The sequence below is a fragment of the Peromyscus maniculatus genome, chromosome 3 (assembly GCF_049852395.1).
Source record: "Peromyscus maniculatus bairdii isolate BWxNUB_F1_BW_parent chromosome 3, HU_Pman_BW_mat_3.1, whole genome shotgun sequence".
In the NCBI taxonomy this organism is placed as follows: Eukaryota; Metazoa; Chordata; class Mammalia; order Rodentia; family Cricetidae; genus Peromyscus; species Peromyscus maniculatus.
In genome coordinates, this window is record NC_134854.1 from 28,786,273 (window position 1) to 28,803,190 (window position 16,918).

The 16,918-nt window shown below is 41.3% G+C and overlaps 1 protein-coding gene across 1 annotated transcript in view; it reads left to right on the forward strand.

The window, feature by feature from the left end:
* Positions 1 to 16,918, forward strand: part of LOC121827841 (uncharacterized) — an 88,815-nt gene that overhangs the window by 30,722 nt on the left and 41,175 nt on the right. The window contains exons 4-5 of the mRNA XM_076566085.1: positions 12,055 to 12,270; positions 15,365 to 15,416. Of these exons, the coding sequence (XP_076422200.1) occupies positions 12,055 to 12,270; positions 15,365 to 15,378 (230 nt within the window). The 3' untranslated portion in view covers positions 15,379 to 15,416. The remainder of the gene's footprint in view (positions 1 to 12,054; positions 12,271 to 15,364; positions 15,417 to 16,918) is intronic.

The window sequence follows — 16,918 nt, forward strand, 5'->3', positions numbered from 1 at the left end:
TAGCTCCCTCACAGAAAGTCACATCACTGAGTATTTGTGGCATGTTCAGAAGTGAAAAGACCCAGGCTTCCCCTACCCTTTGAAGGACTCTTTCTTCATCTGTGACTAGAGAAAAGAATCTTGGCTTAGGCCTCAGGAGCTTGCATGATTCCTAATACTAGGTCTTTTTCTGAGGCATGTAACAAATGGAGAAAAAGAAAAACCAAAGTAAATCTAGATATTTCTTCTGTCATTCCTTTTTAAAAAACAAAAACAAAAAACAAAACAAAAACAAAAAAAAAAAACAAGCCAGACAGCATTCTTTATTCTTGGATTGGATTGTTACCATCTAGAATATGGAGTCTCCAACATGAAGGAGCAGAATAGAGAGATGAAAGTTTGCATGAGATGCTGACAGGCAAGTTTGAACATACTTTACATCACTTCCCCCTGAATTCACTGGCTAGATGATGTCACAGGGACCCCTAATAACAAGGAGGCTGGAAAGTGACAACTAATACTCAGGCATTTCTGTTTTGTTTATAAATTTGTCATCTTCTCTTTGATTTTAATTCTCTGCATTGATGCATATTTTATTGCCTAAAAATATGTCCTCTGAATCCAAATCAACTGAAACCTCTGAGCAGCAGCATGAAGAATATAAATGAATGAACAAACAAATACTTCATCAGTGTTTTTCCAATTATTAAGATCTATGATTCTTATAGGATATATAATATTTATCTTTTCTTCTACCAAAATACTTATTTTTTAGTTTGAGCAAATTACTAGGAAGATTTATATAGGTATTAATACTTACATTTTGTTTGTATATCTTTTTTTAAACATAATTCTTTATTGAATCTTTGGAAATTTCACATTGTGTACCCTAATCTCCCTCACCTCCCAGTCCCTCCATATACATCACCCCTGCAGTATGCCCCCCCCAATTAATCAAAACAACCAAAAAACACACCTCGCTCCTCCATCTTTTAACACTTCTTCATTCATCCATCTTAGTGACATTGGAAGCTGTGGTGTGTCACGTAGCATACCCTTTTGTCCAATCAGCCTTACGCGCAAATGCTCATTGCAAATGAATCATTGGTCTGATTCAAGGCCTCTGGTTTATGGTACACCAACATCACTGGTCCTTCATCAAAACTCCTCCTGGATATCGCACAGCTGCCCCCGTCGTGGAGATCTTGAGGGTGTCATTCCACAGGACTAGTCCCTTCTGCACTCCAGCAGGACATGGATAGGGTAGATGTTAGGGTAGGTCAACCCAAGGCCTGGCTTCAGGTCTGGGTAGCAGCTGAGCTTATCAGCCTGGGCCACTGGGGCTGCCTTCCTCAGGCAAGGGGCAGAGCTAGCTTTTCTACACCAGTGTCATTAGGGCCAGCTGTCCCATGCCATGGTGAGGATTGGGACCAGCTCTCTTGCTGCAGTATCCAGTGCAGGGTGGGGTTGGCTCAGTATGGCCCTCCAATTTCATCATGCATGGTTCCTATCCCCCTGGCCACAGACATCAACACAGACCCCAAGCTACAGCGGACCATGGACCCAGATATGGCCCTCAGCAGCAACCCAGCCCTGGATGGCAGGTGGCAGCACAGGCCACTCAGATCTGTATGGCCCTGGCTATAACATGGCCCATGGGGCACCAACATGATCTCAGGTGGCTGACCAGACCCCAGGCATCCACATGGCATTCAATAGTAACAGGAGCCACAGACATCAACCCTGGCTGATGTAAGACCATGGACCCAGACATGGCCCTTGGCAGCAGTACGGGCCTGGATGACATCATGGCCCTGGGTGGCAGCATAGGCCACTCAGATCAGTGTGGCTCTGGTGGCAGCACAGCTCTTAGAAAGCAACAAGGCCACAGGTAGTAGCCCAGATCCAGGGCTGCTGTGTTGCCTTTGGTCCAACATGGGCCATAAACGTTAACATAGACCCCAGCTTTGATGGGACCATAAACCCAGACATGGCCTTGGATAGTAGTCCGGGCCCAGGGGTCATTCTGGCCCCAGGTGGCAGAGCAGGCCACTCAGATCAGTATGGCACAGCTGCAGCATGCCTCTTGGACACCAACATGGCTTCAGGTGGCAGGCCAGACCCCGGACATCCCCATAGCCTTTGGTGGTAACAGGAGCCAAGGACATCAACTTAGACCCTGGCTGCAGTAGGGCCATGGACATGGGCCTCAACCACAGATCTGTCCCCCATGTCACCATGGCACCAGTTTGCAGCACAGCCTACTCAGATCAGCATGACTTGTGAGGCAGCAAGGTTCTTGGACACCTACATGCCAATGAAGCATGGGCAGCCTACCAGTACCACTCCCCAAGGAAAATGACTCTCCCTTAGCAGCCACCAACTGTTAATAGTGTCTCAGTCAGAGGTGGGGACTTGGGAGCCCTCTGTCTTCATGCTGGTATTTTAAACTGGTGTGGTCTTGTGCAGGTCATCACAGCTGCTGTGAGGTCATATTTACAGCATCCATGCCATGCACTGAAGGACATTTCATAGCATCATCCCATTCTCTAGTTCTTACACTCTTCCTGCTCCCCTTCCTCGGTGGAGGGGAGGTACCGATGTCAGATGTTTCATCTACAGCTGGATGTCCACACTTGCTTATTCTCATCACTTTGAACATTTACTAGTCTCTGCATTGACCACTCCTCACTGCAGTAAGAAGCCTCCTGACTGAAGTCGAGAGCGGCCAACTCTATGGACATAAACATAAACATTTAGAAGGCCATTTGATCCACACAACCTTTTACTAAAATAATATCTAGAGGTTCTCACCTTGGGCTGATGACTTCTTAAGCAATGTGTTTTGAGCATGTTTCCAGGACCAGGCATGAATTTCCTCCTGCAGGGCAGACCTCAAAGCCAATCAAGAGAGCAGTTGGTTACCCCATAAATAGTCTTGTCACTGTTGTACCAAATGCACACTGTATCAGGAAGGGTCTAGGGCTGGTTAAGACCACCGATTTCTTTTTTCTTCCAGTAGCCTGCATGGCACCTTCTAGTGCTATGAACTCTAGTCAGCTCGGGGAGAATTTCCTAATCAGTCCCAGGTTGAGTTATGTCTTGTAATGAAAGAGTGTGGTGTCTTCGACAACAGGCTCTTACCATGTAGTTCTGGTAGGCCGGATGTGAGGGCCAGTGAGATGACTCAGTTGGCGAAGGCATTTGCTGCTAGGCCTGAATTCAGAACCCAGGACACACAGCGTGGTAAGAAAGAACTGACTTCTGCAAATTGTCCTGTGACCTCCATATGTGTGACACCCTCTCTTTCTCTTTGTGTGTGTGTGTGTGTGTGTGTGTGTGTGTGTGTGTGTGTGTATGATGTGCATTTATATTACAATATTCCTTATCTGCTTCTTGTTTGGTTGAAATGTCCTTAGACATCAGGTAAATGCAAATTATTTTCTACTTTTGGGGGAGTGGGATCTTTTGCCTGAGTATCTTTTATCTCCCAGAATCACTTTAGATATAATTTTTAAGTGTAGAGGACTTTTTCTGGGAGAACTCTATACATTCAAAATTATATACTCATATATGCATTGGTATATAGCTAGGCAGTGTTCATCAGAATCACAGCAGGGCATTTCTGCCATGGAAAACAAATATATTACATTTCCATTATGGCCTCTGCACCACTGGGATTATCTCTAATAGAAGGAATTAGTAACTGCAGTTTTTCTGCATTATGTGAATTAGAATGAGAATACTACTCAGAGCCTTCCACTTACTAAATTTGTGCCTACTTCTGATTTTAATGGATAAGCATATCTCTTACAAAACAAAATGCATTAGTTTCCTTGTTCGTCTGAGTTCATTTTTTTTTATCCATTTCCTAAAACGTCTTAGTTTAACAGGACTAAATGGAGAGTCCCTCTTATGTTTGTTCAGGCAGTAATAGATTTGTTGCTAAAGATAATAAGTGTAATTGTCAACACTGTCTTCGGTGATGCAGGAGCACATGGTGCTTCTGCTGAGAGCCATGTGAGAAAAGGCATGAGTATTTTCAACCGAGGATTTTTTTTTTCTTCGAGACAGGGTTTCTCTGTGTAGCTTTGCGCCTTTCCTGGAACTCACTTGGTAGCCCAGGCTGGCCTCGAACTCACAGAGATCCGCCTGGCTCTGCCTCCCAAGTGCTGGGATTAAAGGCGTGTGCCACCACCGCCCAGCTTCAACCGAGGATTTTAAGAATTTGGAGATTCACTAAAGAAAAGAAAACTGTGCACAGAAAATACAGAAATGCCAAGTTCAGTCTCACTTAAATCCTGGCATCATATGTTATCCATCAACAATTAATTTGCTGAACAAAATCCAGTCAGTCTGTCTGTCTACTATTTAAGTACTGAACCAAGTAGCAGTTTCTTTCAGAGGTTATAGTACAATAGAGAAAACAGAATGAAATGCTAGAATTGCCCCCCTCCCCCTGCCCCATTGTTGTTCATTTGAGACAGTCTTGCTATACAGCCTAGACTGGTCTTGATCTCTCAACCCTCAGCTTTCTGAGAACTGGAATGACAGGCATGCCCACCACACACAGTACAATATCCTTTTAAAATCTACTCTGATTCCTCTCCTAAGGCTCAGCATCCAGCACACTTTCTTTAGGAAGTCATTCTGTCTACCCACAAAACTGTTTTGCTTTGTTTTTAAAGGTTATATAGAGGCCATGGCATAAAGCAGTGGTTCTCAAATCTGAACTGGTATCAGTGTCCTGGTGAGGAAGGCTTGTTAAAAGATATATGGCTAGGTCCTAGTCAAGGTTTGACCTGGAGGATGTGGCCCAAGTATTTGCATTTTGAACACCATCCCGGGTGATGCTTTGCTGCTGCTGGTCTGGGGACCATGCTTTGAGAGCCACTGCTGTGGGACCAGGGAACTAGCACAAGAGCCAGCTAGACCATCTTATTATATTCTGGCTCTTCTACCTAAGATCCACCGACATGGAGGAGTTGTTCTACTTCTCTAAAGCTCAGTTACATTACCTATAATAAAAGAACGATAATTATGGCTTAGTCAGAGATTGGCTTATTAGAACAAAACAAAACAAAAAAAATGTGAATGCTTTAAAATACTGAATATCTCTGGTGTTTTTTGTGATTATATGGAAAATATGTTGGAAATGCCATTCACTAGAAAAAAAGGATTCGTGAGTAGAGCTTTGTCAATACCCATCCACAGAGACAAAGAAGAAGAAACTAGCCAGCATTCTCAAGATGGGCATGCAGATGAGTTGAATGGAGAGGTAGAGTGACTCTTCATCACTTAGTGCTTTACTGACCCACTTCTGTGTGCGTATGACTTCATCCTCAGCAAGAGGAGTGAATTACGTTGGTGTTAGTGCACAATACAGTACATTTGTCTTGGGCACACAGCTTTACTCCAAACTGCTCAAAGGATTAGATCTTTTTAATGTCCTGCTTACTGTGGCTGCTTTAGAATACATGATGATATTTAGTTCAGTCTTCTGTGGCCAAAATGGCAGAGATGGCTGTATGTGATATATATCATATAAATCACAGTAACTTTGTACAATGTTATCAGGGGGCTGCTTTCCACACAACAGAACAATGGTGGTTTACAAGATATATATTTTTGTAAATATATATTTGTATATTTTTAATTATTTTATATATAATTGTATTTTCCAAAATGTTTATTTTATTTGTGTGTGTGTGTGTGTGTGTGTGTGTGTGCATGTACAGGTATATGCATGCGAGCGAGGGCGCGCGTGCACGCGCGCACACACACACACACACACACACACACACACACACACACGGGGACCCACACACATGGGTCAGAAGAGAGAGCCAGATGCCCTGGGAGCTGCAGTTATGGGCAGTTGTGGATCACGTGATGTGGATGCCGGGAACCGAACTTGTGTCATCTGGAAAAGCAGTAACTGCTCTTAAGCATTAAGCTATCTTTCCAGCCCAAATTTATATTTAAAAGAATTAACAAATGAGAACCTATTTGAAGAAAAGTATGGTAATTTCTAGATATTATATGCGTAGAATGTTATAGGCATCAGAAAATCAAGGTTGAGTAATTTAAAATGCATACTATATTCTCGGATAAGAAACTTAACAGGGCCCAGGGGTAAAGAACACTTGCTGTGCTTGCAGCGGACCTGAGTTCAGTTCCCAGGACCTCCATATTGGCTCACAACAATTTTTAACTCCAGTTCCATGAGTTCAGACCCTTCTTCTGGACTTCAAAGGCATTGAACACTGATGGTGCACATACATACATGCAGGCAAAACACATAAACCTAAAATAAATATATTTAAGATTTTAATTATTAAAAAACTAATCTCAAATCAATTTATACATTTCATGCAATCCCAGTTAGTATACCTTCTTGAATTTGATTTTGGAACTGGATAAGATGATCTCAAATCTCAAATGGAAGAAAATGAAACATAAATAAGTAAGGTCCTCTGTAAGAACAGCAAGTATTCTTGACTACTGAGTCCTGTTAAATAATAAAGCACATAATTAAAAGAAGGGCAATGAAGAGATTTCCCGGTACCAAGACACAATGTGAAGTGGGCATGACTCAAGCCATGTTGAACTGGTACAGGAATAGATAAATGGTTCATCCAGCCATAGTTCAGGAAATGTGAGACTGTAACATATTACAAGATATGTCAGTACAGGGAAAAAGATAATTCAACAGTTGGTGTTGTCACAAATGTCCATCTGTAGGGCCATAAAACTGAATCCCTACATATCATACACACAAGATTAATTACAGTTAAAAGGTTTATATAGTGGTAAGGAGTCTAGAAAAATATCTATGAGACAGTTTAGATATAATTCATGGGGGGTAACTATTAATAATAATAATAATAAATAATGTTATAAGATTTTTAGAAGACATATCTGAGAAAATAACCAACAAAAATTTATAAGATGGAAGAAATCTCTGAGCCAAGTCTACAGATACTCATTAGATTTGGAACAAACAAAGCAGAGGCTGAGGGGTTATGACTAAACAGATATAGAGATCTTATAGCTTAATAACTCCCAAAACTCAATAAAAAAACCATAATATGCATATACAGATCACAAAGGAGCATATCTAAATAACCAGCAACTATATTAAAAGACACTTCAATGCATTTAACAGGTACAAATTGCAAGCCAATTTAGCATTGTTATATAGCTTTATACCTCTTGGGTTGGCAAACATTAAGAATAAAAAAAGTTGCGGGTGGTGGTGGCGGTGGTGGCGGCGGCGGCGGCGGCGGCGGCGGCAGCGGCGGCGGCGGCGGCGCACACCTTTAATCCCGGCACTTGGGAGGTAGAGCCAGGCGAATCTTTGTGAGTTCGAGTCCAGCCTGGTCTAGAAAGTGAGATTCAGGACAGGCTCCAAAGCTACAAAGAGAAACCCTGTCTTGAAAAAAACAAATTAATTAATTAATTAATTAAAAAAATTTAAAAAACCGTAAGAAATATAATAGCTATTTCAAGCAATGGTACAGAAATTAGAGTACACTCATAACATACCTCTCACTCTCTTAAAGGCCAAGCTCTCCATTCATTTCTTTCTATCAGGCCTCCTGATGTTCCCAAGTTCCAGTGACACATAAATTTAAACAAAAGTTCTACACTTCCAGCACAATCCGATGCAATGACGAAGAAGCAGGAAATGTGCTTGCATTTGGAAAGAGACAAAGTTAAAAACATCCAAATGTCATCAGTCCGTAGTAAATAGCAAACCCTGACAGACAGGGGTGGCAAGGACTTTTGTGTAGTGAATTTACTGTCATAGACCCTGTCTTTGTGTCCTTAGAAATGTCTCTTGTGAGCTCCGTTCAGCAGCTTCTGGCGCCTCCCAGTGTGGGCATAGAGGATGCTGCTTCTTAATGATATTTTATAAGCCTGGATTAGGTTGGCTTCCTCTGTTTGACAACTCACTTCTAGCTGGCATGAATTTGGAGACTTGGGATGGCTTTAGGAAATGACTCATGGACATTGATTTAGTATAGCAGTGTGACTTGGGGGCAGGGAGGTGGGAAGGAAGTCAGCAATCCCTGAAGGGCAAGAAGTTTATCTTTATGATGCAACTGCGGTGCCTAGACCATATGTATGTAGTGGAGATGGGATGATCCAGAGCTTTAGTGGCTTATGTCAGTTTTACTGAGACATGGGAACTGCAGTAGATTTGTTAGAACAGGCAAAGTGGCCTTCATGCAAGAGGCAGACCTTCACTTTGGGTAGACTGAATCTGACATTGGTATTGGGGAATGCTACTAATAACATGAATTGCTTTGGACACAAATACATTACTATTTTATGTTGGGGATTTACCAGGAGGCCAGAGCAAATCTGGTGCCATTAATTATCACTCACTGAGATGGCTAGATCTTATAGAATACCTATACATCCCATGTATAAACAAATTGTGAAGATGACTATAAAATAGCTATAACCTTGGGGAACATAATATTTGACATTTGTACATGTGTGCATTTTTTTTAGAAAACAGTAATGGAGGATCTCACATTTTATCTTTGCTAATTTTAATTTTGTTAATTTTTAAAAAGAATTGCTGGTATAGACAATAGGTAGGAAGCCAGCCTGTCCATGGTGTAGGTGAGAGGGGGAAAGGCCAGGCTCAAACGTTTTTACTGCAGCTCTCACTTGCCCAGAATTACAGCAGGCTGAGCAAACACTAATGGAGCGGCCCCAACCTCAGGCAAACATCAGTGGAGAGTCAGTTCCCTAAGGGTGTGGTCTCAGGGAAGTCTACCACGATCCCGTGGATGGACCCACACTCAAGAGTGTACGAATAGCACAGACTGAACTTAGGTTATTTATGAAAAAAAAAGAGGATTGAAGTTGGGGGTGCTGGGAACTTGGTGGAGGGAGAGCTAGTTAGAGCAGTAGGGGGTGAATATGATCCAAATAAATTATGTGGAATTGTAAAATAATACACTGTATCAAAATATTGTACATTAGAAAGATATATATTTGTCTTTTTGAGTCTGGGTTACTTAACTTAGGTTGGTGGCTCCAAATCCACATATTTTCCAGAAAATAACACAATTTCCTTCTTACTGGCTGAAAAATATTTCATTGTGTATAGAAATCACATTTTCTTTACCCATTCATCTGTTGGTGGGCACCTAGGCTGAGTCTATGTCTTGCCTGTTATGAACAAAGCCATATTTAACATGGGTACGTGGGCATCTCCATTTTATGCTGTCTTTGATTCCTTTAGGTGTATGCACAGGCATGGTATAGTAGCAGTATATGCTAGCTCTAGTTTTAGTTTCTTGAGGGATCTCCATACCAATTTTCATTGTGGCTGGATCAACTTATACTTCTACCAACAGCATTACAACATTTAAAGGTTTCCTACACCTGCATGCTTTCCAGTATATTTTGTTTTCTCAATGGTAGCCATTCTGACTGGGGTGAGATGGACTCTCAATGCCATTTTGTTTTGCATTTCCCTGGTAGTTAAAGAAGCTGAATATTTATTTATGCATTTTGTAGTTGGTTGTTTTGCTTTTGGTTGTTTGCCTGCCACCCAGCTCCCAAATAAATGGCACACAGAGACTTATTCTTAATTATAAATGCTTGGTCTTAGCTTGTCTTGTTTCTAGCTAGCTTTTCTTAACTTAAATTAACCCATCTGTCTTTTGCCTCTGGGCTTTTACCTTTCTCTATATATGTATACCTTTCTTTCTTTCTTTCTTATTCCATTGCTAGTTGTGTAGCTGGATGTCTGGCCCCCAATGTCCTCCTCCTCTGGCTACTTCCCCCACCCCCAGAGTTCTCCTTCTATATATCCTCTCTGCCTGCCAGTCCTGCCTATCCTTTCTCCTGCCTTGCTATTGGCTGTTCAGCTCTTTATTAGACCATCAGGTGTTTTACACAGGCACAGTAACACAGCTTCACAGAGTTAAACAAATGCAACATAAACAAAAGTAACACACCTTAAAATAACATTCTACAACAGCATTTATTGGCCATTTTAAGTATTTATTTTAAAAGTCTGTGTTTGATTCAGTTGGCCATTCACTGATTGGATTATTTGCTCTTATATTATTAATATTTCTGATGTATCCTGTTGTCTGACATGAAAGCATTGTCTGCATCTAAAAATATGTAAGTGATTCTGGATCCTGTTCTGTGCCCACTCTCCTCAGTTCCGTACTTCTCATACCATAACAAGTACAGTCTTTGCCAACTCTAAGGGATGCCTTGGGATCTGGTCCTGCCTGCTTCTTTGATATCTGCCATCTCTGTCAGCTGCATTTATATCTACCATCTCTTTTAATATCTACCATCACTTCGCGAGCTTTGGCCTGGCAGAGCACCTGACAGCTTTTCGCCCTGACATGAGTCCGGCTTTCAGGTCATCCCTAAATCTGTCTTCTGAGGTTTGTCTATTGACCCGATTTATTTTCTTCATAGTGTTAACTGTTTAAGTGTCTGATTTACTTCTTGTTGTTGTTTTCTCAACTCACAAGTGTACTCTGTGAGAGGAAGAACTTTGTCACATTCCCCGGAGTTTCCAAAATCTCTAGACTGCGACAGTACTTGAGCACAGCGGGGAACACGCCATGTCTATGGAGTAAGTGTGGTAAATGACTCTCCCTCTGAGGTGGGAGCACAGCAAACAACGCCCCCCCCCACACACTAAGAAGGCCATGGCCACCCTCTTATTAAACATTAATGTCTCTCGAGAAACTTCCTAGAAACATACACAGTTTATATGTGGGCTGTTGGTGTTTTTCATCGGCTTTCCCTATTGATTTTCTGGATTAGAAGTTTTCCAATTAAAATTCAGCACAGTCATATCTTAGTATACTTCTGTTGCTTTCCCACTTATCCTATTAACATTTTGCACTCACATATGTTTAAATGGCATTTTGTCTCTCAGCGGATAAGAGGAAGAAAGTGTATTGATTGAATGAATGCCTGAGTATTTCAGGGATCGCTGGTTGATTATTAAGGAGAAGGCTTTTCTCCTCTTCAGTTCTCGACTTATCCTAAGTGTTATTACATGTGAAATGCCAATTCGTTAGTGAATTTCCTCAAAAAGAAGAAAGTATTTTCCTCATTACTGGAACTTTTGAACTGAAATCAAGACTGAGTCGACTTCTCGAGTGTGAAATTCAAGGGCCCATGCTAGCTGACCCTTGAAGAGTTTCAAAAGCCTGGATGATGTGTTATTGATTGTGCCTCTTATGATCAGGTCTAGGAAGCAGGCAGCCTTTGGTGCAGGACCTGGGGCAAATTATATCATGGATCCCTTCTCTCCTCCACAACCCTTGTTAACATAGGGCCGTCAGGTCACCAAAAGTTCCTCGAGTGCCGTGGTGGTCTGAGGATGGTACAGGGAAGTAAGCCAGAACAACTTCCTCTGGTTGTTGTGGGTAAGGATAAAAACCACTGATGGATTCAGTGTCCATATGGAAGACATGCTTGGGTCTGACCAGCCAAAGGGATCAATTTTTGACCTGCAGCATACTTGCCACCTTGCACTACAGCTCAGTTTTCAGTAATGGAGGAGGCGAATGAAGAGATGTTAGCTGGGGGCAGTTTATCTGCTCTAACACAGCCTAGGCCAGTGTGTCTCAGAGGATTACCTTCCTCTGGACATACTCCAATCTATAATTGTTTCTGTACAAGTGTTTGTGTAAACCTGTTCCTTCCAGCCCCAGTCTATATATTGGTATGCTGGAGTTCTCTGGGCAGCTATACCTTTAATAGCTAAGGCCTGGCAGCGCCTTGCTTTCCTTGGGGATAATTCAGATTCATTTATATTTAGCCCCAAGAAACAAGAATGACAAGAGAGAATTTTTTCCCTACAGATTATGTATTTTAAATGTGCAGTCAACTTTTATATTTTTAAGCGTGACCAACTATGTTTTCAGCTTACTAATCTGGCTATAGATTTTTTTTTCCTTTAGGAGAGAGGAAAGGGATGGGTATAAGGTGGGTAGATTGGTGTCTGGGAGACTTGCCTATGTAAAAATGAATTAAGCTTTTTAAAAAAGATTTATTTTTTAATTTTAGTATGCATCTCTGTGTGTGGCTTTGTGGCGGGATGTGCATGTGAATGCAAGTGTCCTTGGAGGCCAGAATCAACAGGTCCCCCTGAATCAAACTTGGGACCTCTGAAAGAGCAGTATACACTGGATTGTTTTAAAACAGGTTTTCCAAGTAGAAATCCTGACCTCAGTTTAAGCAACACAAGTCTGAAGATGGGAAATATATTGTCTATACCTTCAGGTATGTTTCTTTTTCTTTTGTTTTTCTGTATTGCTTTTATGTAAGTTTGAGATGTATCTATATCTATAATCTTGGGAAGGAAACACATTGATGTGAGCAGTGCTCCTTATGATTTGATACCAGGAGTGCTTTGATCTCTCTGGAGAAAATTCTAGAGCTAATGGCTAAGGCTGTGCAGATGCCGGAACAGCATGCAGAGGTGAGATTACCAGTTGAGGCCCCTTTCCTTGCCAGGACACTATCTTAGAATTACAGGTGAAAGCTAAATCGTTAGATTGTCCTGTCTCCTTCTTATATATCAGTATTTACTATAAAAGATGTTTATGGTAATAATGCAGCATTGAAAGAATGATATGTGGGCAGATTCTTCACCCGTACATGAACCTTCCATGTTTCCTTCCAAGACAGGATTGAAGTGTCCTGTTAGTTGTCCTCATGTTGTCAATACCATGAACCTACCTGGTAGACTATTGTCTATTTTTATACTTTATTCTAGAAGACTCTTAAAGGACCAGAAAACTCTGGAATGGACTGAGTCTTCTAGCTGTGATCATGGACATTTTAAAATTTTCTACTTAGGGAAATTGCTATTATTTTAGTAACATATTTTCTATATTTGAAAAAATGATGCTTATTCATTAAATGACAATATATCATTTCCCCTCAAAGGAGGAAGGACTTCTTCCAATATTGTTAATATTAATAGTTTGTGCCGGGCGGTGGTGACGCACGCCTTTAATCCCAGCACTCAGGAGGCAGAACCAGGCAGAGCTCTGTGAGTTCAAGGCCAGCCTAAGCTACCAAGTGAGTTCCAGAAAAAAGGCACAAAGCTTTTTTTCCTTGTCAAGAAACCTTGTCTCAGAAAAAAAAAAACAACAACAAAAAAAACAAAAAAAAACCAGTTTGTAAGTCACGATTTTGCCTGTTGCAGGAAAGCCTGAAAGTCCTAGAAATTACTGCTATAATTATAAATACATTGTATGTAATAATAATGAAAAGTTTGTAAATATAATTTTAAAAGGTGAATAGTAAAGATTTAATGCTGTCAATTATTTTATTGCATGGAGATTTATGTATTTATTATTCATAAGGCTTCTAAAAATTTCAGGAACACTTAATTTCTTCTTGAGCAGTTTCTTCTTTGGTGATAGTCCTATTTCAGTTACCCAGGAAGGAGGGAATAAAGAGGTAGAAATGATTAGAAATTGGAGATTGAGTTCTACAGCCTTCTTTGTATGTAATGAAGGGAGCTTAGTGGTTACCGCTCAAGGACGAATTCACTTTCCCAAGAAAGGCTATTTCTTGAGTCTAGTTGTAGATAGCCCATCCAAAATAATATAATGAGGAAAGAAGAACACATCACAGAATGGGCGGTTGTCTCCTTTGTAAGAACAAAATTTTATAGTAAGACATTTTTGTGCTTAATTTTCATTCTATATTCTACTTCAAAACTCCACAATGGTTCTAAACTTTTTATTTGGTTAAAACAAAAACCTTAAAGGCAACTCATGCATCTTTGGGAGGTTTTGAGCCTAAAGCCTGACAGTAAATGGTATAATGAAAGGGAAGTGGGTACTGTGAGACTATAAAGAAGGGTCAGGGATGGGAAAGGAGAATTTTTTAAGTGAGGACATTTTATTCTCCTATCCTGAAAAGAGCAGAAAACTATTTTGTAGGGCATTCAGTAGCAAAGATTTTTTTTTAAAAAAATGACAATATTAAGACTTTAATGACGGCAAGTGAATTAATTTGGAATGGAATGGATCACTGAAAAGATAAAGGATAGGCCTTATTATATTAGCCATGTTTTTTTCTGAGGGCTACCATGTCTAATTACACATTGTCATGAAAAAACAGCAACCAATAAATGAACAAGGAGCTGCCCATGTGTTTTCCATGTTTAATTTTATTGCTGCTTCTTCCTTCAAGAATGAGAGAGAGAGAGAGAGAGAGAGAGAGAGAGAGAGAGAGAGAGGGGCGCGGGGGGGGGGGGGGGGGGCTACACTGTGGTTTGGAATTTTCAGGCTTTACATGTCCCTCTCATTTGTCTTTTTTCCTTCTGCTCGGCCCTAGGACATCATTATTCAATGCTCCAGATGTTTACTCCTTGAATAATTATGTTATAGAGATACAAGTTATTTTATCTGTTGCACTTCATTAAGTGGTTTCATTAAAGCATTAATTATATGAGAATGAAAAATATTTGTGAATTTTACTTATTTATATATCATGAATCTAAACTCTCCTGCAGACTAACCATCTGTGCAAAGATCTTGATGAGAGATGAGACAAAAACCTACATACTACATGGCCTCTGTGACAACACAAACGAGGAACTTTTCTTATTCTGGTTTGTGTTGCTATAACTTAAGACCTGAGAACTGACAATTTATAAAGAGTAGACATCTACTTGACCACAGTTGTGAAGGCTCAGAGCCCAGGATTGACCAGGAAATGTGTGTGTGTGTGTTGGGGGTGGTGGTGGAGCTGTATCTGATCAGGGCCTTCATCTCATGGAAAGAGAGATGGAAGAAGACAGGGCCATGATTACTTCTGTACCAGACCCACTCGTGCAACAATTAACATGATGACAATGATAGATCCTTGGGGGACCCATTGGATAGACTCTGTGTATGGACGTGACATTTGTTTGAGTGCCCTTTATGCATCATGATCAGTCTACACTATCAGATAAAGCCCTAGAACTACATCTAAGATGTACAGCTGTGATGCAGGGTGGAGCCTCAGATCTCAGGGCGGTGAGGAAGCTAGATCAGGTGTAAGTTCTAACTTTCCCACCCACTGGCTGTGGGAACTCTAAGCCTCAGTTTTCACATCTGTATTGCATGAATAGACTTGGTGAGGGTTGAATTTAAACATACCTGTAAAGGCATACCTGTTAAGGTTACTCATTGTTAGCTCTAGAGAAGTAAGGTCAACTTGAAGTCACTTACATTTTTCCTGAAGACTGGATATGAGTGATAAAGTCTAGATGAATGCATGATTAGGTGATGTTATGAGGCACTTCTTATGATTTCCAAGAATCCCAAAGTACAAGTAGCTCTGACTTTTCCTTTGTTTCTTTTCTTTCCAGAGCACAAATTGTAAGACTTAGATAGAATGGAGTAGAAACAGGAAGTGTTCAGGTGAGTACACATTCTAGCCTATGAGATATTTGTTTCTAGGTAAATACAGAATTTAATCTAGACAAAAGGAAGCCAGAAATTGTAGACCAATCCTAATTCTTTCTGAGTCCTGTCACATGTACTTGCTGTTGCCAACTGAACTATCCTAACATGGCGGTGACTGTTAAGATGGAGTAATATTCCAACATGAACCTCTAATGGTAATTTTAGCCCCCGATTCATATGGATCTTTTAATCAAATATAATTGGTGTCTCCATGAAAAGGAGAAATGGAGAGATACACACTTGGTACAACATATGTGACTGTGAACAGAGACACTGGAGTCATGAGCCCATTATAAGCCAAGTAATGCCAACCACTCCCAGCAAACCGGCAGAGCTAGGGAGAGGCATCAACTAGATTCTCCACCACAGCTCTCAGATTGAACTGGCTCTGACATTTTGAACTGACTTGTAATCTCCAGTCTGTGAGTCAGTAAGTATCTATCATTTAAGCCATCTAGTATATGGTATTCTAGGGTATACAAGAAGACAGACATTTGCCTTAGAAATAAAGGACACATACTCAACTATGTTCATATCAGCATTATTCGTAATAGCAAGAACCTGGAAACAACCTAGATGCCCCTCAACTGAAGAATGGATAAAGAAAATATGGCACATATACACAATGGAGTACTACTCAGCAGTAAAAAAAACAATGATATCATGAAATTTGCAAGCAAATGGATGGATCTAGAAAATATCATCTTAAGTGAGATAACCCAGACTCAGAAGGACAAACATAGTATGTACTCACTCAGAAGTGGATACTAAATGGGAGGGAAGGGATGGCCAGACTGCAATCCACAACTCCAGAGAGGCTAGCTAATAGGAAAAGACCCTAGGAGGGATACATGGATGACCCTGTGAAGGAGAAGAAGATGAGATCTACATGAGTGGACTGGGTGTGTGGGGGGTGGCAGAGGGTGAGCAGTGGGGGATGAAAACATAGCGAAGTGGGAGGGTCAAACTGGAACAGGGACAGAGTGGGAGGGCAGGGAGGAAGATACCATGATAGATGAGGACATCATAGGAATAGGAAGAGGCAGGGTGCTGGGGAGGCTCTTAAGAATCCACAAGGTTGACCCCACCTTGGTCTGCTAGCAGTGGTCCAGAAGGTGCCTGGACCGGTCTACTCTGGTGACCAGTCTAGCAAATAATCTAGCTGTCATCTTGGAGCCTTTGTCCAGTGACAGATGGAGGCAGATACAGAGATCCACAGCCAGGCACCAGGCTGAGTTCCGGGAATCCAATTGATGAGAGAGAGGAGAGATACTGCAGGCGAGGGACGTCGAGATCATGATGGGAGGATGTGCAGAGATGACAGACCACACTAGTGGAAACCCATGAACTGTGGACTGGTAGCTGTGGAGCCCCCATGGGACTGGACTAGGCCCTCTGGATATGGAAGATGGTTGTTTGGCTTGAACTGTTTGGAGGCACCCAGGCAGGGGGATCGA